Source organism: Caenorhabditis remanei, chromosome V (assembly GCF_010183535.1).
Source record: "Caenorhabditis remanei strain PX506 chromosome V, whole genome shotgun sequence".
Taxonomy (NCBI): domain Eukaryota; kingdom Metazoa; phylum Nematoda; class Chromadorea; order Rhabditida; family Rhabditidae; genus Caenorhabditis; species Caenorhabditis remanei.
The window spans coordinates 12,074,111-12,096,022 of record NC_071332.1 but is presented as its reverse complement, the minus strand read 5'-3'; the positions used below and the strand labels follow the sequence as shown (position 1 = coordinate 12,096,022).

The 21,912-nt window shown below is 36.3% G+C and overlaps 8 protein-coding genes across 8 annotated transcripts; all 8 read right to left on the bottom strand.

The window, feature by feature from the left end:
- Positions 1-4,028: 4,028 nt before the first annotated feature.
- GCK72_019240 (uncharacterized protein) lies at positions 4,029-5,290 on the bottom strand (the record flags this gene model as incomplete). The annotated part of the gene is made up of 5 exons (XM_053732938.1): positions 4,029-4,222; positions 4,293-4,371; positions 4,418-4,648; positions 4,694-4,764; positions 5,005-5,290. 5 exons carry the CDS (start codon positions 5,288-5,290, stop codon positions 4,029-4,031), a joined length of 861 nt encoding a protein of 286 aa, XP_053581851.1.
- A 590-nt stretch (positions 5,291-5,880) lies between these two features.
- GCK72_019239 (uncharacterized protein) lies at positions 5,881-6,207 on the bottom strand (the record flags this gene model as incomplete). The annotated part of the gene is made up of 2 exons (XM_003115542.2): positions 5,881-6,077; positions 6,132-6,207. 2 exons carry the CDS (start codon positions 6,205-6,207, stop codon positions 5,881-5,883), a joined length of 273 nt encoding a protein of 90 aa, XP_003115590.2.
- A 541-nt stretch (positions 6,208-6,748) lies between these two features.
- On the bottom strand, positions 6,749-7,114 carry GCK72_019238 (uncharacterized protein; the record flags this gene model as incomplete). Its single annotated transcript, XM_053732937.1, has 1 exon — positions 6,749-7,114. The coding sequence occupies one exon, from the start codon at positions 7,112-7,114 to the stop codon at positions 6,749-6,751; it is 366 nt and encodes a 121-aa protein (XP_053581850.1).
- Positions 7,115-7,866: 752 nt separating this feature from the next.
- Positions 7,867-10,073, bottom strand: GCK72_019237 (uncharacterized protein; the record flags this gene model as incomplete). Its single annotated transcript, XM_053732936.1, has 5 exons — positions 7,867-8,060; positions 8,107-8,185; positions 8,247-8,500; positions 8,767-9,138; positions 10,034-10,073. The coding sequence occupies 5 exons, from the start codon at positions 10,071-10,073 to the stop codon at positions 7,867-7,869; spliced, it is 939 nt and encodes a 312-aa protein (XP_053581849.1).
- A 476-nt stretch (positions 10,074-10,549) lies between these two features.
- On the bottom strand, positions 10,550-11,614 carry GCK72_019236 (uncharacterized protein; the record flags this gene model as incomplete). The annotated part of the gene is made up of 5 exons (XM_003115400.2): positions 10,550-10,740; positions 10,793-10,871; positions 10,922-11,152; positions 11,199-11,389; positions 11,437-11,614. 5 exons carry the CDS (start codon positions 11,612-11,614, stop codon positions 10,550-10,552), a joined length of 870 nt encoding a protein of 289 aa, XP_003115448.2.
- A 564-nt stretch (positions 11,615-12,178) lies between these two features.
- GCK72_019235 (uncharacterized protein) lies at positions 12,179-12,710 on the bottom strand (the record flags this gene model as incomplete). The annotated part of the gene is made up of 3 exons (XM_053732935.1): positions 12,179-12,378; positions 12,437-12,515; positions 12,564-12,710. The coding sequence occupies 3 exons, from the start codon at positions 12,708-12,710 to the stop codon at positions 12,179-12,181; spliced, it is 426 nt and encodes a 141-aa protein (XP_053581848.1).
- A 1,106-nt stretch (positions 12,711-13,816) lies between these two features.
- GCK72_019234 (uncharacterized protein) lies at positions 13,817-16,850 on the bottom strand (the record flags this gene model as incomplete). The annotated part of the gene is made up of 2 exons (XM_053732934.1): positions 13,817-14,040; positions 16,499-16,850. The coding sequence occupies 2 exons, from the start codon at positions 16,848-16,850 to the stop codon at positions 13,817-13,819; spliced, it is 576 nt and encodes a 191-aa protein (XP_053581847.1).
- A 946-nt stretch (positions 16,851-17,796) lies between these two features.
- GCK72_019233 (uncharacterized protein) lies at positions 17,797-19,733 on the bottom strand (the record flags this gene model as incomplete). The annotated part of the gene is made up of 6 exons (XM_053732933.1): positions 17,797-18,091; positions 18,197-18,910; positions 18,963-19,078; positions 19,123-19,231; positions 19,284-19,415; positions 19,486-19,733. The coding sequence occupies 6 exons, from the start codon at positions 19,731-19,733 to the stop codon at positions 17,797-17,799; spliced, it is 1,614 nt and encodes a 537-aa protein (XP_053581846.1).
- Positions 19,734-21,912: the final 2,179 nt, after the last annotated feature.

Here is a 21,912-nt window from a genome sequence, read left to right as displayed (position 1 = left end):
CGTGTCTTTTTGCTGCTGTACTGATGAAAAATTTGGTGTGTGAGATGTTTGGCTGTGTTTGTGGCTTTCCTCCAATGTTCCGTAAAGTCTAGTTTGGTTGAGACAAGAAATCCTAAGTCCCTATTTATATTCTCCTTTTTGATTTGGAGTCCCCCTATGGAGTAGGTTACGTTGTGTCTACACTTTCCTATTGTCATTGCTACCGTTTTTGCGTTGTTCAGGGGAGCTTGGCCTCCTGGGACCAGGTGGAGATAATATCTAACGCTTGTTGGAGGGTATTATTTGTGTTCATATTTGAAACAGGCGCATATAGTTTTGTGTCATCCGCAAACTGTTTGCATTGCACTCCTTTAGGGAGAAGCGAGGATATTTCGTTCACATAGATGCCAAATAGAATAGGGGAAAGTACGGACCCTTGTGGAACCCCGCAGGGAGCGGCGTAAGAAGAGGATAGCTTGTCCCCCACTTTGACTCTAAAAGTTCTGTCGCTTAAGAAGTTGTTTATCCATTTGACCAGGTGCTCATTTAGCCGAAGCGCAATAAGTTTCTCTAGGAGGAGGTCGTGGGGGATTTTGTCAAATGCCTTAGAAAAGTCGAGGTATAATACATCCACTTGTGATTTACCATCCAACGTTGAAGTCCAGTCATTTAAGGTCTCGAGCATATTGCTCACTGTGGACCGTTTTGGTCTGAATCCATGCTGATTCGGACTCCAAAACTCTATTTCATCTAGATAGGGGATCAATTTGGCAAGAACACAGCGCTCGTAAAGTCTACACAGATGCGAGGTTAGACTAATTGGTCGGTAGTCGACTGGTTTGGAGGGTTTGGGTACTTTTTGGATGGGGATGACAATGGAGGCTTTCCATGAATGGGGCACTTCTCCTTTCATCATAGACAGGTTAAATAGTTGGGCTAAGGCGCTTGATATCAATGGACCGATTATTTTTATAAATGTAAAAGGAACACCATCTGATGTCTGGGAGCACGAGTTTTTGGACTTTCGTAATCTTTTCCAGACTTCGTCGTCTGTCACCCAAATGAAGGGATGGCTAGAGGTATAATTTTGTGGAATTATCAGCGGTTTTTGTCTTTTATTTACATATTGTTGCTCATACCCTTCAGCTAGTAAGTCTGCCTTGACCTCATCTTCCGTTACCCGAGTGCCCGCGCCGTCCACCAGGTTCAACTCACCCGATTTTTTCGGTTTTAACATTGTTTTCGCGTGCTTCGAAAAGCGACTGTTGCCTTGTTTTTCGAGGATTTTGAGTTCTGCGTTAGAGCGAAACTTGTTCAATTTTCTTCTATATCTTCTTGCTAATTTTACATATTCAATGAAATCTGAGGCTAGCCGAGTATTTCTAGCAGTTAGATATGCTCTTTCTACCTTTCTCTCAAATGTTAGGAGATAGTCTGGTAGTCTTTGACCACCTTCTGGGACCGTTTTTTTGCTTACTGAGTTCTCGAACGCAAACCGGATGTGGTTTAAGAGTGTTTCATAGATTACGTTTACTGATGCGTTGGGTTGGAAGATATGAGCCCAGTTGACATTGTTGAAGTAGTTTGCGCAAAAGTTTAAGTCAGTGTTTTTGAAGTCATAGAGGGTGAGCATACGAGCAGGGACCTTTAGCAATATGTCGAGTCTGAATTCTATTCTGTTATGATCACTTGCTCCCAGTGGAGCACCTATTTTTATATTGTCAATTGTGGTATTTGAGAACACGAGGTCAAGAATACTGTCTTTCCTAGTGGGTGCTGTAATGAATTGCGCTAAGTTATGCGTACCACTGAAGTCCCGGAGTAATTTTTCCTCCTGGGTGTCCTTGTTTATATCGGCATTGTTCCAGTCAATTTTTCCTATGTTTCTGTCTCCCACGATAACTACTTTCCCGGGATGCTGTATGATGTCCGATATTTTGGCAAGAAGGCGAATTGTGGCGTGATAAGGGCAAGAGGGAGGTCTGTAAATGTTAATCAGTCCGATGGGAACTACGTCTACTTTGAGATCCATCACAAGAATTTCATAGGATTTTGACTTTGATTCGGCGAGAACTGTTTCGCAGGGAATTTCGTTACTAACTAGGTTGCATACGCCGCCACCTCTACGGTCGTCATTTCTGTCGACGCGGAAGACTGAGAAGTTTTTACTGGAACCCGTGATAATGGTATTTTGGTGCTTGTCAGAAGGCCACGATTCTTGGAGGCATATTACTTCGTGAATTCTTCGATGAGCCAGCGCTTGGACTTCTAATCGGTTAGCAACAGCTGATCGTATATTAGCGGTAAGTATACTAAGAGATAGGTTCTTCGGAGGGGAGCAATCAGGGACGTGAGTACAATTTGTTTTGAGACGATTGTGATATGGACGGTTGTGGCTGTTATGAGAGGGATGGCAATTGACATTTGATGGGGGCCTATTCACTACTTGGGCTGGTTGGGGAGACAAATCAAGACTACTTAGTTTTTTGAGAGGGACGGGGCTTCTATCGGAGACATTTCAATTCCTTACGGGATAGGGACTTACTGACAAATACTGGGGGATAGGAGCCTGTGTCAAAGGTGCGTAGGCGGTGGGATTTGGACAGAACGTCTCTCTGGGATGCTGAACATGGTAATACTACTTTGATGGGTCTACAAGAATCATTGCCTCTGGGCAATATAAAAAAATTTTAGACGTCCCTTGAACACTTTCAGTGACTTTTAGTGTTGAAGGGACGTCTAAACATTTTTTGGGACGTTTAAATGTTTTTTGGGACGTCTAAACGTTTTGTGGGAAGTCTAATTATTTAAAACCAATTTTTCGGACTTCAAGGGACGTCTCCATATTTAATGGGACGTCTAAACGTTTTTTGGGACGTCTAAATGTTTTTTGGGACGTTTAAACATTTTTGAACATATTTGGAATCCGAAAGGACGTTTAAATGTTTCAAAGGACGTTTAAGTGTTTCAAGGGACGTCTTAGTGTTTTAAGGGACGTCTAAGTGTTTTTTGGGACGTTCAAGTTTTTAAAGGACATCTAAACTGGAATAGAGCCATAGATTGCTCAGGCCATACGAAAAAAAAAGAAAAAAAAGTAGAAAGGCGAAAATGAACTGCGCGGCAAGTCTCTTTTATATTTGATCTTCGATGTGTCCGTTGGAAACGTTTAATTTAATAAATTTCGGAGTTGCGGAGTGTCGGAAAAGACCCAATTTCTAAGAACTCCTCGTTGTACTTTTTGATCTTTTCATTTTTTTCAATTTTTCTTAATTGAACAGAAATTGCATTTTCGTCTCCTATGTCTGTGAATTAGTTCTTTCGTTTATAAACTTTTCGAGGGTTTTCTAAAATTTCAAAATCGTAATCGGGAATGGGAAAAACCGAAATAAGAAGTTGATGACGATAGTTGAGAGAGCCGAAACGAAGTAACCCAGTTTTAGAATGGGCAAGAGGAAGGCAATTGGATACTTTACTTGGAAATTGAATCAATTCCTGCTTGAAGGCTGGAAGGGGGTTGAGAGTAGATTTTGATGTCATCAGCACGGCTAGTCGTTCTGAACTTTAAAAAAACCTTTACAGAGTTTGTTTTCCTTCGGTATTATGTGAAGTTCAACAAGTGCTTCTATCACGCATCTTGCAAAAAATCCAATCTCCCCAGAAGTTTCCCTATCAGTGGAAATCCCATTCTCATCTGTGCTTATCTTCATTCGTCTGAGCGAGATTTTTTGGAGATTTTTTTCAGAACCCTCAGTTTTTTCTTGCAAAGCGTTTTTCGATGCATAATTAAAGTCGTGCAGGGTGTGAATGCAGCCGTCACAAGCTCAAGATCTTTGAACCTCTGATCATTGTTCTTTAATAATACACACTTTGAAACAAGAAATCGAAAGATGAAAGTTTCAGTTAATATTGTTATGAAAACGTTTTTCCAGGTGATGTGCGGATATTGGGAGTTGGCTGTATTTAGGGTTGTGCATGACACAGATCTTCAAAAATTTAATAATAAAAACAATTGTTTTTTGACAATCAAACAACTAATAACAAAAATATTATCAAGCAACACTGCCCAACATGGACGCTTGTGATCTGACAACAGATGTTGCCCATAAACGGTTCGTATCTGGTTCTTCCGATCCCATGATTACACTTTTGACGAAATCTCGATACGGTTTCATGATGAATAGGGTGCAAAGAGTACTCATAAGTCCATGACAAGCCATTAGGAGCATTGAGATATTATTGAGAGCTGCAATAGATGAGATATAAAAATATGAAAAAATTTAGTAGAGGTAATTCATAGGCGAAGTCGGACTTACCTTGGTTGTAGTAGTTGTTAGTATCAGCATACAAAGAATATAGAATAGGACATACTAAAGCGGTCCACGGTATCATCACCTAACAATTATTATCTTTTCAAATAACTTTCAGATATAAATCATACCTGCATCGCAACATAACTGAGAAACTTCCTTTGCAAAGCTTTTGTTGCCTCTGATATATGCGCATTTTTGACAACATTCAAATGGTAAATTGTATGTAATGCAAAAAATAGAGATTGAATTACAATAATAGATAGGCCACCAGAAATTGAAAGAAATGGAAGAAGTTCTCCACCTTTTAGAAGAACAATGGCGTTCTTGTCATAGAAGTCAATTGTTGGGCAAGGGATTCTCTGAAAGAGATTCCATAAGATGTACACCTGTTCTCCTCAACTTACTTTCAGAACAATTTGCCTCAATTCCAATTGGTCCGACTCCTCCATATAAAACGTCAACATCAGAAAAAAAGCTAGAAAATAATTAATTCCGAAATATATCAATCGTGTTCTTTTTCTCTGAATCTTAAATTTTATTGTTGTTATTTGAGCATGTCGATTCTCCAGAAGCATTACGAAACAGACTCCATTCACTGAAATTCTGCATCAGATACCGTTTCTCATGATTCAACAAAACAACAACATACTGATTATCGAAACTTGGCCGAAATATGCCAACCATTTTGCGTTGAAACCAATTGATCCTAACAAACCACTTGGCAATCCAGCAGCACTTGGAAAGAATATCACTGGGGTTACATTTACAGTTATCATCAAATCCAGGTTTGTAGTCCACGCATGAGCAATCAACAGTGGAATTTTCATATTTTTCATTTTTCTTGGTGTCACTCGGACTATAACATAAAATGTGAATATTGCTAAAGGGATTGTGAATAGAGCTGTGAAATGATATGCGTTCTTCAAAAACGCCGATGAAGCAATATAACTATAGTTTTGACGGCAGTTTGATTCTACATAGTCCGACCAGTATATTGACATTTCAAAGATTAAAATAAACAAATATTTAGTTGTTTCTATATTCAGAAAACAAGATTCCTATGAAGCTGTTTTCATTTTCTCAGAACTCTGAAAAGTAGTGACATAGACACTCTAACCAGCAAGATTGGTGACCAAAGTGAGTTAGTCGACGCAAAAAGTGAGGAGACTTCTGATTTCAGACCAATCGAAATAAATATTCAGCCGTCTTTTGGACTTTTTTAATGAAAAATGTTCCGGTTAATTGCTGATTAAGTTGTTGTTTCTTCAGTTTTTTTTCGCTTGATTGTAAACAGATGTCCTGCAGATTTAAGTGATGAAGGTGTAGAGCTAATCGGTTATAATAAGGACCACTCTTGGCTATTATGACTAATATTTTATTAGGTTTTGAACTTTGTTTATACAATTATTGTGAGCATATGTATTGCGTATTTCTTGTCACAGTTCATGTTATATGTTTGAAACAAAGAACTAGCGACTGACATGAGTCAACTAAGCGGACTTAAATAATAATTGAACAAAAATTGACCCATATTTATTCATTGTCAGATCAAACTCTTGTCAAGTCCATTACTCACAAAAAGCATTCAAAATCATTCAGTCGCACTTCCCAACATAACGGATCCTTGGGATCTGATATTTGTCGCCCACATCATTTTTGCGTCGTACTCTCTGTTTCCTCTGAAGACACTCATAACAAACTCGCGATATGGTCTGATGAGAAGCAATGTACAAGTTGTACTCATTAGACCGTGACTTGCCATGAGCAGCATTGAAAAGTTATTGAGAGCTGAAGAAAAAACTTTATCTAATTACTTTTCGTTTCTAAACTTCAACTAGTTACCTTGATTGTAATAATCATATTTGTTAGCATACAAGGAATACATTATGGGACAAACCAGGGCAGTCCATGGTATCATTACCTGAAAAAGTATAGTACCTAAGTTCTAACAGAAAATAACACCTGCATCGCAACATAGCTCAGAAACTTCCTCTGCAATGCTTTTGTTGCCTCGGATATATGCGCATTCTTGACATGATTCAAATGGTATATTGTGTGTAATGAGAAGAATAGAGATGGGATCACAACTATCGCCAAGCCTGCAGTAATTGATAGAAACGGAAGAAATTCTCCCCCTTTCAGCAGTACAATCGCATATTCGTCATAAAACTCAACAGCCGGACATGGGATTCTCTAAAATCTGTTCAATCTAAACCTGTTCGCGTTGAAAACTGACCTTGAAAACGAACTGTCTCATCTCCAACTGATTTGAATCATCCAGATAAAATGCCAAAATAATGAAAAATGCCAAAAAGTAATTAGCTCCGAAATATATTAATCTCGTCCTTTGCCTCCTTATTTTGAACTTGATTGTTGTTATTTGACTATGCCTATTCTCGAGAAGCATCACAAAACATACTCCGATCACTAAATATCTCCACATCTACTTTTACCCAGCATCAGCAGAACTTACTCATCACAGACACTTGACCCATATAGGGCAACCATTTGGGTGGAATTCCTGTTGATTTTAACAGTCCCATTGAAACACCAGCTGCACTCGGGAAGAACATAAATGGGGCGATGTTTATTGTGAGCATCAAGTCCAGGTTCGTACTCCAAGCGAGAGCAATCAACAGGGGTACTTTCATTTTTATCATTTTGTTCGGAGTCACACGAATAATTGTGCAGAAAGTGAACACGGATAGTGGGATTGTTATGATTGCAGTGGTATGATAGGCTATCATCAAGAATTCTGATGAAGCGAAGAAAGATACATTTTGACGACAACTGGATTCTATGTAGTCTGACCAGTAGATGGACATTTTGAGCTTGCTAAAGAAGTTTATTTTTTGAAATACTCAGAATACGATGCGGTGACGCAGAAGAATTTTTAGAAAAGCAACGAAACAAAACATGTAGATTAACACATTAGCAATGTTTGATGCGAGAACCCAATAAATTTCCACGAACTTCTTATTTTATAGTTTTCTTTGGTTGCAAATTTTATCAAAGTACTGCATAAAATTAAAAGGATTTTTATCTGATTGGACTGGTTTCATTACTTTTATCCGAAAGAAAGTTTTTCTTTTCAATTATTGAAAATCACTGATCCCACTGGACTTTCCGTGATTTGTGTTTTCTGTCATCAGTGTACTTCAAATGAAAGTAAATTATGAATAAGAAAGTGTACATAACGTGACTCGTTTCCTGTTCAGAGTCAAATAGTCGGTTTCAATAATTCTTTTTTTTATCAACAAGACAAACGCATGAAAAAAATTGTATTTGAAAAATCGAAATAAAGTGAATATAAAATGAAAAGATTCTTCCGACTTTTAGTGAGCTGAAATGCATTATCAAACAGTTTTCAGTTCACTGAACACGGCGTATAACTTTTTGTTTCTGGTGTGTGATATCAGTCGAACATTTCATTGTTTGGTCTGATGATATTCTGTTCATTAGGATTCGTTTATGGTGAAGATTCGTTAAGATTCATTTTTGGTGAATACTGTATTCTAGTAAGCAAAAAGTCAAACAAAAACAACTATGCACATCAGTAAATTTTTATATCAAACAGTTAACCAGAAACACTGCCTATTATCTGTGAAGCCGGTTGAATTTGTGTTGCCCATAAGTCGTTTGCATTGTAATTCCTGTTTCCTCTAATTATATTCCTCACAAATTCTCGATACGGTTTGATGACGAATAGAGTGCAAGCAGTACTCAACAGACAATGGCTTGCCATAAACAGCATTGACATGTTGTTAAGAGCTGAAAATGGGAGTGTTCAGCAAAATACATCTAGAAAAAAGGTTACTTTGGTTATAATAATCATATCTGTCAGCAACTAGGGAATATATAATGGGACTGCACAGCACCGTCAGAGGAATTGTTACCTGAAAATTGCTTTATAGTAGTTCAATTCCTGAACTCAATTTAAAAAAAGTGAACACTAACCTGCAGGACAACATAACTCAAAAATCTCTTTTGCAGAGCTTTGGTAGCATCGGATACTGTTGCATTCTTGACATAATTCAAGTGATAAACAGTGTGAATTGAGAAGAAAAGTGATTGAAACATGATTGTAAGTAGACCAACTGATATGGACACAAATGGAAGAAGTTCTCCTCCTCTCAACAGAATATATGCATTTTTTTCAAAAAAATCGAGTGTTGGACATGGCATTCTCTGTGAAAAATCACATTGAATGCCTAGAAGAAAACACTTTTCTCACTTTAAGAACAAACTTTCTTAATTCCAATTGGTCGGTGTCTTCTAAATAAAACGGTAGGATAAATAGAAATGCAGCGACATAATTAAAAATAAAATATATATAATTCTGGTTTTCCTTCTTCTCAATTTCGTTTTTATCGTTCCGATCTGACTGTGTCGATTCTCAAGTAACATGACAAAGTTCACTCCCATCACTAAAATGAGTTTTTCTTGTTTGCTATTTTACGGGTTCATATTCACTTACTTATTACAGAAACTTGACCCAAGTAAGCCAACCACTTCGGTGAAACACCCAAAGTTGCCAGAAAACCCATTGGTATGCCGGCAGCACTTGGAAAAAACGTGAGAGGAGCTGAGTAGACAGTTAGCATGAGATCTAGATTAGTGCTCCATGCATGAGTAATCAACATTGGAATCTTTAGGTTTTTCATTTTCCTAGGAGTCACTCGGATGATTGTCAAAAAAGTGAAAATGGATAACGGAATAGTGAATAGAGCAGTGAGGTGATAGGCGGTGAGAAGGAAATCAGATGAAGAGAAATATGTATAATTCTGTCGACAAGTAGATTCCACGTAGTCTGTCCAGTATATTGTCATATCTGGATGATGATGGAGATCTGGAACAATGGCATAATTTCTTGATTTCCTAGTTTAATAAAATCAAAAGGTTGGAGTTTCTGGACACACGGAGGCGACGAAATGTAACACAACAAGTTTTTTTTCAATTCATGTTATTTTCATAATCGGAGGAAGTGTTATTTGAGAAGAAGCTGCTGCTAATACATAAAGAAATAAGAATTATCCAATCAAATGAAGGACAGAATTAGAATGTTTTCATCTTTTATACGGAATCACGAAGTTCTAATATTTGGGCAATTCGGAGAACAAATTTCGTGAAAAGGGGAGCAATTAGAAATACTCAAAATGTGTCAGACACTTGAACCTGAAATTAAATGAGTATGAGGAAATAAACAGAAAATCGTCATAATTGAGGGCAAGAAGTCTTTCAACTAGGACTATTGAATTCAGTTGGTCTTCTAATCAAAAGATACATAAGAATTGATAACATTTTCAAAATTCTCATTGAAATCTTTCGTAGAACTTATCGGAAATAACTATTTCTTCAAGATGTTTCACTTCTGATATAGTTTGCAACTCTTCGTATTTCTTTATTTTCATCACATTTCAAACCAACGTGATTATATTTCCGCAATAGGAAATTATTACGTACATGTCCGCGTACGACTTCAAGTTAACAAGTATTTTTTCTCATTTCCAGTTCTTTAGTCGAATGTCGGTCCGAGTTCAGTATGAAGTTGTAAGTAGAAATCGGCTGACGTACATTTGAAAACTACATAACTCATTCGGGGAATTTTCATAGCAATACGGTTACGTAGGTAATTTTTTTTAATTGAATCGGAATTGAAAAGAGATTATTCCGATATATTAATTGTTTTCCGATTATTTTCGCGACTTGGATGTAAACATATCCGTGGATAAACCAAAGATTACCCACTAGATACACTAGCTCTTCTTGCTGAATTTGGTGCATTCACATTAGTCATCCATAGCACATTCGCATTGCATTGACTGTTTCCTGTGGCTTTTCATGAATTATCGATATAGTTTTACTATGAATAAGGTACACGTTGTACACAGAAAATCATGTTGAGCAACAAACAACATAGACAAATTCTTGAATGCTGAAAAATATTAGTTTGCATTGAATTATTGCCTGTGTCTTATACCCTGCTTGTAGTAGTAAATGAGCAGTCCGGCCAAGATGTTTTTTGAAAACTTTATAATTATGATTATTTCCGCAAGTTTTATTCTATCCATCTAGTTTTTCTAAACTAATCAAATCAAAAACCAACGAAAAATTATAAAGCATATGTCTTATTCTTGTTCCACCTGGTTATTTACTTTTTTATCAGTATTCAATAAACTATAAATAAAACTATTTGAAAAAGTTATGAGTCAAAGTTTTTATGAAACATGAACAAAAAGCAGAATTTTTCTTGTGCAACTTCAATCCGAAACACTTCCTAATCGAACGGAAATTTGAGGTGCATTATGTGTTGTACCAGTTGAATTGAAATCAATGTTTCCTTTGATTAGATTTCGAACGAATACTCGATATGGTTTGATTATAAATAACGCGCAAGAGTTACTGAGCAGTCCGTGAATAGCCATGAACAACATCGAGAAATTGTTGAATGCTGAAATCAAAAAACTCAGTGTGATAATAGGGAAGATGAAAAGTGGAATTACCTTGATTATAGTAGTCATTTCTGTCAGCATAAAGAGAGTAAAAAATGGGACCAGCGAGGACAGCCCAAGGTACAGTCATCTGCAGATATTTGAGTTTTACAATTGTCAAAAAGTGATAAAATAATCAACCTGCATAGCTACATATCTTAAAAACCTCCTCTGTAACGCTTTCGTGGACTCTGATACACTTGCATTTTTCACATAATTCAGATGATAAACGGTGTGGATTGAGAAGAACAACGTTTGCCCCAAAACAATAATCAATCCTCCAGTTATCGTCAGAAACGGCAGAAATTCTCCTCCTTTCAACAAAACAAATGTACCTTTCTCATAAAATTCAACGACAGGACATGGAATTCTCTGAAATTTCAAATGAGGTTGAGTAAAATTCCCTTGTGGTTATTACTTTGAAAACAAACTTCCGCAACTCTAACTGATCATCACTATCGAGATAAAAGGGCACGATATACAACAGTGCCAATGTATAATTTACTGCAAAATAGACGAGGCGAAATTGATGATTTGTGATTTTGAATCTGATCATTGGTATTTGACTGTGCCTGTTTTCCAAAAGCATTATGAAGTTTATGGCCATCACTGAACATTCAAAAAAATTAGAAATTACTCGTTTTAAGTATACTTACTCACAATGGAAACTTGTCCATAATATGCCACAAATCTCGACGAGACCCCAAGTGCACTGAAAGTTCCTAAAGGTACACCAGCAGCACTTGGGAAAAATAGGCATGGAGCTGCTAATACAGTAAAAAAAAAATCCAGATTTGTGCTCCAAGCATGTGAGATTATCATGGGTATTTTCATCTTTTTCATTTTTCTTGGAGTCACTCTGACTATTACGAAGAATGTGAATATTGCTAAAGGGAGGGTGAAAAGGGCAATAAAGTGATAGGCAGAGAGGAGAAATTCTCCTGAATCAAAGTAAGTATGGTTCTGTCGACAAGTGGAATCCACGTAGTCAGGCCAATATATTGTCATTTCAGAGCCAAATAAAGAGTTTAAAAGTTATAGACAACCGAAGAAAGTGTCTACTCTATTATTCTTTGAGCATTGATTTTTAAAAATATCGAAGATTTTCAAGAATGGCGGAAGAAAAGAAATCTAACGAAAACACGTTTTCCTGTTCAGCCACTGCTCGATTCGCTACAAATTGAGTTTCATTAGTAACATTTCGGATACAAAACTCGTTTCCGAAAATTGGTTCTTTGGTCTGGAAATGTTTCACAAATTCTAAGAATATATCAGATTGTAGCTAAAGTGACATCTGAAGACACCGACATTCCACTAGTTTTTCTGTTTCTTTAACTTGGAATTTGTAATTAAGCATTCATTAAAGTTCTCAGTTCAATACAATGTGCTATTATATTGTCAATCCACTAAACTTCCCAGTCGCGCTGATACTGGTGGAGCATTTGCATGTGTTGCCCACATTTCACTTGCATTGTATTCATTATTTCCTCTAATCAGGCTATTGACGAACTCTCGAAATGGTTTAATGATGAATAATGTGCACGAGTTGCTCAGAAATCCATGAACAGCCATGAAGATCATTGAGAAATTGTTGAGAGCTGAAATGAAAAAAACATTAAAAATTAGTCCAGAAGGCTCATAGTTTTTTTGACTAACTTTGGTTATAATAATCATTTCGATCAGCATACAAAGAATACACAATTGGACCAACAAGAACAGTGTAGGGTATTGTCATCTGAATCTTTCTTTTCAATACTGACAATCCTTTCACCTTTCGGAATACCTGCATAGTGACATATCTCAAGAACTTTCTCTGCAATGCTTTTGTGGATTCTGACACGTTTGCATTTTTCACATAATTCAAATAATACACGGTGTGGATTGAGAAGAATAATGTTTGACTCAATACAATTATCAACCCTACAATCATTGAGAGAAACGGTAGAAATTCTCCACCCTTTAGTAGGACAATTGTATACTTTTCATAAAATTCTATTGTTGGACATGGAATTCTCTGGAAATGTTCAGTTATGAAGAACACAAGGGATAGAATACACACCTTCAGAACAAACTTTCTGATCTCTAATTGGTTATCTTCATCTAAATAGAATGGAAGAATGTATAGAAATGCCAAGATATAATTTATTGAAAAAAACACCAATCTCACTTTTTGATTAGTGATTCGAACCTCAATCAAAGGAACTTGGCTATGTCGATTCTCCAAGAGCATAATAAAATTGATAGACATTACTAAAAACACTCATATTTTATCTAGCAATAAAGAAGATAACACTTACTGACGATTGAAACTTGACCGATATAAGCGACCCATTTGGAAGCAAATCCCAAAGCCCTCAAAGTACCAAGTGGAAGTCCAGCTGCACTAGGAAAAAACATGTAGGGTGCTCCGTAAACAGTGAAACATAGATCTAAATTAGTACTCCAAAAGTGAGCAATTATCAATGGGACTTTCATGTTTTTCATTTTTTTTGGAGTCACACGAACAATAGTGTAAAATGTGAAAATAGATAGAGGAATAGTGAAAAGTGCAGTGAAGTGGTATACAGATAGGAGGAAGTCTTCAGATGCTAAATAGGAATAGTTTTGACGACATGTGGATTCCACGTAATCAGGCCAATATACTGTCATGTTTGAGCAAGAATACGGAAACTACGACGACGGAAAATCAAACATTTCAGATGGTTTGATTTATCAATAAAAATTTGATTTTGGAATTTGATAATCAAGGAGGAGAGCATTTGCGCGGAAGAAAAACTGATCAACTTTTTTGGTAAACTCTGATCATTTCAGCTTTCGTTGAGCCAATAGTGTTTTATTCTCGACATTTCCAACATGATTATTTACTGAATTACTTCGCCAACTCTAAACCACGAATTTTGATACATGTACTAAGAGATCAATTCCAAAAGAAGAAGGATGTAGAGATTTCTGCATACATGGCACTATTCAAACAATTTATGATTCGAATTTTCAATAAATGAGTTTAAGACTTAGAATTAAGAAACATCTGCAGTATTAGATTGAAGTCTCCACCGGCGGTACGATTCTTGTTCCAGTCGATCGTCTCCCTTTGCCAATATAACTCGCGGTTGCCATAGATGTTCTCCTGTCTTCGTCTTCTTTTTTTCCAAAAATAATATGTTTGATGAGATCTCGATATGGTTGGTAGATCAACAATGTGCAAGTGGTTGAGAGAATTCCATGAAAGGCCATCAGAAGCATCGAATTGTTATTGTAGGCTGGAAGCAATTTATTCATAATTGGTTCTAGAAGAGAAATCACCTTGATTGTAATAGTTATTTTGATCAGCATACAATGAATACAGTATTGGTCCTGTTATTGCAATAAGGGGAATTGAAATCTGAAAATCTATGCTTCTAATCTCTTTTGAGTTGACTTTGCTTGCCTGAACAGAGACATATAAGAAAGCCGGAATTTGGAAATTTTTAATTTGTCACTCACAAATCAAAGTTTTCAAAATTTTCTTGGGGGCACCCAGAAAAATTACGAATTCGCTTTTTCTCAATAATTATGGGAAATTTCGGGAGTTTCATCAGAGATAACACATTTTTTCCGAATATCTATTTATTCTGTGCTCCACTCAATTCCTATTCATAATGAGGCAAACATTATAATCACTCAACTCTATTGATACGTGAACTTTATTAGAAAATCAGAAACACAGAATAGGCAATATCGCCAACTCAGTGAAAAAAAATTAATTGAAGGAAAAATATAAAAACACGTGAACTAAACAGGGAGAAAAAGGCTTCCCAGAATCGGCAAGCTTGCCGATACTGTTATTAAAGAAAGATTCCAAAACATTTAGAAACGTGAACTCGGTGTCAGTAGAGAGAGTACTTCGTGGATAGAATAATCGGTCCTCGAAATCGTGAAAACTGTCGATAAGTTATAGTAAATGCCGAATAAACATATGAAATGGGTGTCCTTCAAGTCTCGTTGTCTGAAATAATGAGGATTTATAGAAAACTCTGGTTTCTATTACTAACCTTTGTAAAGTGTTCATCCAATTGTATCAAAATGATTTCAGTGATAAACCAACACTTATATTTATTGATTAAAAAACAGATAAGAACACTGATAGCTTGGGTCCTGCAATATGAACTTGTATTATGTATATATCTCACCTGTCCGAGAGAAGAACGCTTTTTGAATAGTTTTCCATAGAGATAAACCAAAAATGAAAACATTGCTACCGCTGAATGAGAAATGAATTTTCTTCGCATTCAAGTGAGCATCAGGGAATGAAATCGCTGGAAAAATATCAACGTGCCCTAGATTTAAAAAAAACACAGTTTTAGAGCAATGTTTTCATTTTTGGTTTATCTCTATGGAAAACTATTCAAAAAGCGTTCTTCTCTCGGACAGGTGAGATATATACATAATACAAGTTCATATTGCAGGACCCAAGCTATCAGTGTTCTTATCTGTTTTTTAATCAATAAATATAAGTGTTGGTTTATCACTGAAATCATTTTGATACAATTGGATGAACACTTTACAAAGGTTAGTAATAGAAACCAGAGTTTTCTATAAATCCTCATTATTTCAGACAACGAGACTTGAAGGACACCCATTTCATATGTTTATTCGGCATTTACTATAACTTATCGACAGTTTTCACGATTTCGAGGACCGATTATTCTATCCACGAAGTACTCTCTCTACTGACACCGAGTTCACGTTTCTAAATGTTTTGGAATCTTTCTTTAATAACAGTATCGGCAAGCTTGCCGATTCTGGGAAGCCTTTTTCTCCCTGTTTAGTTCACGTGTTTTTATATTTTTCCTTTAATTAATTTTTTTTCACTGAGTTGGCGATATTGCCTATTCTGTGTTTCTGATATTTGAATAAAGTTCACGTATTTATTTTATCAATGGTGTCAAGTTTCAGAAAGCGTAAGCTTTATCTTAGTTAAAACTGGAAACAACGCATAGTTGCTATTTTACTGGAACTCCCCAACAGAACTATCTACATTTGGTCTGATTGCAACTTTTTCTGTCTAAAAACGTTGAATTTTCAGGTATAATGCAATTTTTTGCAAAAAAGAAGTTTTCCTGTGAGCAATCACAGGAATTTTTAAGTTTTTCGTATTTTGTTAATCAAAATTAAAAATTTCCAAATTCCGGCTTTCTTATATCCCAATAATTTTCTCTGCAACGATTTTGTTGCATCCGAAATATTAGAGTTAGTTATCATAGTTAGGTGACATATAGTATGTAATAAAAAGAACAATGTCTGAAAATATACCAAAACCAGAGATATGGTAATTGAAATGAATGGGACAATCTCTCCTCCTTTCAGCAGAACATACGTTTTGGGATCAAAGAACTCGATTGCGGGACATGGAATTCTCTGAAAATAGTTTTATATTTTCCAATAACCGACCGATGAAACTGATGATTCACTCAAAGATCCGATTTTGATATGATAAACTCCCCTTCAATACATATTGACGCAACTCAATCTGATTGGAATCCTCCAAATAAAAAGGCAACATAATTGTGAAAGCCATAATGTAGTTTATCCCAAAATATATCTGTCGAACTCGTTTTGTTTTCATCTTGAACTTTATTGTTGGGATTTGACTTTGACGATTTTCATAGAGCATAACAAAGCAGAGTCCCATGCCTGTATAATTGAGAAAGTGAAAGATGATTTAGGAAAGAAACTAACAGAAAATGGAGACTTGTCCCCAATAGGCTTGCCATTTCACTGGAATCCCCAAGGATCCAAAGATGCCTAGTGGAATTCCAGATGCACTCGGAAAGAAGACCATTGGAGCTGAATACACAGTGAGCATCAGGTCGAGATTTGTGCTCCACGCATGAGTTATCAATAGAGGAGTTTTCATATTTTTCAATCTTGGAGGTGTTACTCGGATGATTGCATAAAAAGTGAACAAGGATAGAGTGACAGAAATAAGAGCAGTACAGTGATATGCATTACGGAGATAGTCAGTTGTGCAGAAAAATGAATAGTTTTGACGGCAGTTGGATTCTATATAGTCAGGCCATGTTAAATTCATGGCTTAATGAAATGTTGAGTACAAGCGAGAGCTAACAAATTAGTATTCAAGTAAGATTGATCTCTAAGAATAACTTTTATTGCATTTTCGGGAGCCAAAATATATCATTCGGTTTGGAAGTTTGCCGAAAAAAATCCAAGTGTTTCTCACCAGAAAAAAGACAAAAACGTATTCCACTCACTTTGAAAAAATAGAATTAGTATGCAATTTAATAAGTTTGTCGGCAAGAAGTTTTTTTTTTGTTTTCAAAGTCTCTCTAGTCGATTTAGACGTATCAATTATGTTCCTTCAGCACCCTGCCATTATGTTTCCAACGAGTTCTCGGTAAGGTTTTTGATGAAAGGAGAGCAACTCAGCAACCAAAGAAACATCAGAAGTTCAAACACTCCCTTGAAAAAAGACCAGATGGAAAACTTCACCAATAGTTGGAGAGCTCCAAGGAGTTATATAAGTTATCGGTAAACACCTTTATTTAGTTTTGGATATTTAGTTTGGTTCTTTCTCTTCTGTATTTCCTTTTCGGTGAATGGAAAAAATGGAAACCGGATCATGGAAGACACATCCTGCACTCCCAATCTTTCAGTTCAATCTCCGAAAAGCGGAGTCAAATCTTGCTTTTCTGGGTAGAAAAACAAGAATTCAGCATGTGGAGATAGGCGTCAGGTAGACAAAAAGATGTTCGGACTTTCTGGGATTCGCGGAACAAATTGTTTTGGAAAAAGCTGGAGAAGCAAGATTTATGGTCTTTAGAACTTTTTATTCGGGAAGAAATTCCAAGAAAATCGATATAATTAAGTTTGAAAGGTAAAAAAATAAAAGAAATGAGAACAAGAGTCTTTGAAATTTATTTTAAATAAAAAAAGAAAGGTACCTGAAACAACGAGAGTCAGTGATCAAACTGAACTACTGTAAAGCTTAAACATGAACCTAAAACATTAAACTAGATCTACTGATAACATCCTATTTCATTGGTAAAAAATGGATCAGTAGCCCAATGGAAAGTGATTGGAAACATGGACGGTCCGGAGTGATACGTGGCATCTGAATGGATACATGGCATATCTTCTCGTTGTGGTAATTCACAATCAAATGCATTCACACATGTTATGTCATTCATGAGGGTCTTTGTGTCACGCAGATGATAGAATGAATCATTGTAACATTTGAAGATTATGGGCATATAGAAATCATCTTTGGGAAGAGTTGTAGAGAGTTGGGCGATCGGTTCGAGGGATAGGATACTGGAATTGAGAGAAAATGAATAAAATATGGAACCGCTTGCATTTTAGAATAAACAATAACCTGTTCTCAAAACCTAACAGAGTTCTAACTCATGAAATACTCACCTCTTCATCTCTGCATCAATCTCTGCCAGATGTTCCTCACTGATCAATTGTGTGATATTATCTCCTGGATTCAATGGAACTGCTCCATCTCTCACATCTGTCAAATTCTTCAAATACATATTTTTCATATGGAAAATTCCGTTAAATTTCATTTGTTTCTTCCTCATCATCAATGGAACCGTTTGTTTTGGAGTCCAGTAAATTGGTTTGTTATCCGAATTTCTTGAGTAATGAGACCAAGAAGAATTGAATCTTTCTGGACGAACAAAGGATTTTCCTTGATCTTTTGTTGGAAGTCTTCTCGCATTTCTCACGATTGCAGATATACTTTGGGATTCCAACTCAGCTACTTTTATTGTTTCGAAGTCTGCCTTTCCATACTGAAGTGCACTGACAAACCAACTTCCACCGTACTCTCTTTCGAATTCCTCGTAATATGAGTTGGCATTATTCGGAATCAAAATGTCATCCATATCCAGAATTCCAACAAAACTGACCGCTTCCTTGTACATAAGAATACAATCAGTATGAGCAGCAGCTTGATTTCTCAGTTCAACATTTCTATTCGGTTCGAGATATGGGCCATCAGTGACTGGGAACTTGATTGTAAGCCATGGCTCAATTGAGACAAGTCCAAGTTTCTCATATTCTTTTATAAGTTTATAGTAGGATTCTACCATGGAAACCACGTACAGTTGGAGATGGGCACCGTATCTGAAAACAATAAACACTGTTTTCCTCAGTACGCTCATAATTTCATTCTTACTTCTTGGAAATATGAAGTTGAGTCAGAAAAGTTTGCCATTGTTCAGCAGCGAATTGAGGAGAAACACAGAAAACAACTGGTTTTGGAGCGGAATATTTTGGTGTTTTGAACGGAATCTAGAAATAATAGATTAGTTCCTGAATGATGTGAAAGAGCAGACCTCAGTTAACACTCCTTCAGACTCAATCTCTAACTTTGTCATTCCGGTGAGCAAGTTTGTTTGGACAAGAACCAGAGAGTAGTCACAACGATCGTTTAGGAGATGTTCCCTGAAAAATTAAGATGTTTTACAGAACAGCGAACAATTATTCAAAAACTCACGTCGTTAAAGTAGCTACGTTGGCTACCCGCTTCTTCAAATGACTTCCATGCAGATTAATCGTGTAATCCGTAATCACAGGAACCGTTCGTTTATTCATTGTAGTCACCAGAGCAACAGCATTGTTACCAAGTCTGAAATACCAAACTTGGGAGAAGTTTTCAAAAAATTCGAATAGTTTATCAAAATGAAACAAAAACTTACGATTTGGAAACTGGATAATAATAGGCAGAGTGAATAAAAGCGTGGGTTTTTTGTAATATCGGCACCTCTTTGGGTGTACTGTACAATATCTCATTATGTGATAGAAGTGGAGTAATCAATATCAGAGAAACAACAACCACAAAGAATACGAATGCAACAAGTTTGCAGATTCGAAGAGGATGAAGTTTGTAGCGGTATTTCCGTAAACTGAGTAAGCTATAAGCTATCGGATGCAAAAAAGTGTCCATTTTCTTCCACCGAATAATGGAGAAATGAACAAAATGTTCCGAGTGCCGACGGCTAAAGCTTCGGAGATCTTCAATGAAAAATTGTTGAAATTGGGAGGAGGACGGATCAGATAACGGAGGGAAAAAGGTGTCCTGTTCTGGAGTCGTCCTTCGTCTCCAATATTTAGCCGATGTGACGTAGTCTATTAGCGAAGGAAAGAAGAAAGGAACATGTTGAAACGTCTGGCTTTTGAGAGTTGTGTTGTGACCAAGAAGAGAAAAGAAAAAAGTCGGCGAAACAGGATACAAAAAGTGTACCTAGAGACTACGGTTTTTGAGTTTGTTTTCTCTGGGTTCATCATGAACTGTTCACAAAACAGCATTCTTAGGACCATCTTGCATTATACAATACAGTATTTCTCAAAGAGCTCGTTTGCAAAAAGAATGCACGAGCTATTGAGAGTTCGAGATTTCTCGGTATGGCAAGTCACTCATGTTACTCTCCTCAAATGCATGTTATTTTTCCTTTAATATTATTTTGAGTCATTGAGGTTTCTGAGTTCTTAAAACTCTTCGGCACCAAAAATGTACCAGATCTTTTATGCAAAACACTTCGCATGCCTTCACATTGGTATCGGTCAAGTTTCAGGTTTCACTGGGTGTAATTAATGTTCAAAAACTGGAAAAGTGACAGTCAGAAGAGAAATAAAGTTCAAAACATGAGAGATTCGGATCTTCCGAAGCAAATTTTGTTTCACGTCAAAAAGAGAAGCAGAAAATGTGCGGTTCGGGATACTCATCTGTAATGAAAGTAAAATTCGAGAATCGAAATATCAAATTTCATTTTGTCTGTAGTTTGTTATCTTTATTTTTTTAACTATTATGTATTACAGAAATATTATCATATTCTAGCACATCTCCATTTTGTTACTCCACAGAACGTCTGACTCTGTTCTTACAGGCATTTGTTTAACTCTCCAACTGAAATTTTCAGTGTCCCTTCAACTTCTTTTTTAAACAAATACATGTAAGCTACTCGATGAGGTCAAAAGGATATTACGGATGGTAGAATATTGAATCGATTTATTTTTCAGGCGACCTCGTGCTCAAGAATTTTGTTAAGATACCATTAATTTTCTAAACGATTATAATGATTATGGTTATCAACCATACATCCTTCAGATGAAACCAAGTATCTTGTTTCACGAGAATTCTTCATTTAAACATGGGAATGTTCCGTAAAAATGGTACAGTAGCGAGCATAAGTGAGCACCCCTTCATACTTTTATGTGTAACTCTGCTGAATCGTGTCCGTTTCGCATAAACTTTTTTTTGAAAGAAAGCCAAACTATTCAGCAATAAGAAAATATGTTTTTTGAAAAATTTCAATCACTGATTTTTTCGATAATCGATTTTTCCTAATCTTGATTTGAAAATTCGAAAAAAAACTTTTTATTTTTCTCTTGGAGATATTGAGTTTTTGGTTTTAAAATGTTGGAAAACACTCAAATAAACAAAAAATTGTGTTGAATTAGCTTCTCAACTCCTAAGTATCGTGCTAAAGCTCCAGAAGTCAAAAGTAGTGCCCTCGGGGAAACCATCATAACTCATCAAAAAATGTTCCAAATTTTTTGAAACATGTACCAAAATACGTGTCTTGAGTTTTTCTACAAACCAACATTAAAAAGTTACATTTTTAGAGAAAATAATTTTTCAAATTTTTTTCACTTGTCCGGTTTCTACCGGTTTTTATCTCTAAAAAGTCCATAAAGTCATCTCAAGTTTCAGACTTGCCTTCATAACTCGCGGGCTCGATGCAGTTGCGCTCTAGCGCATTGTATCTATTCTCCGGCGCGAACATGTAAAAGTGAAGGGAAAAGGAGATTTGTAATCATTCTTGAGCTTGGGGTCACCTAGAGTTAGGTGATTTTTACCCGTTTCAGTCAAGTTTCGCCCGTTTATACTTTTTGGGTGGTTTTTGTCACCTGTTTTCTATTGTTTTAATTAGCTTTTGTTTGTCTTTCTAGCTTAGGGTAGCTATACTGTCTCGTTCTTTTGTAAGCGATTATCGAGAAGATAATCGATTGATTGTTACTAGAATAAATTCGTAACTATCTAGAAAACTGTGTTTATTGATTTTCTTCGTTTTTCGCTCATTGTCTGTTTACCAGAAGCTAGCGTGACACCGTTGTCACGTCTA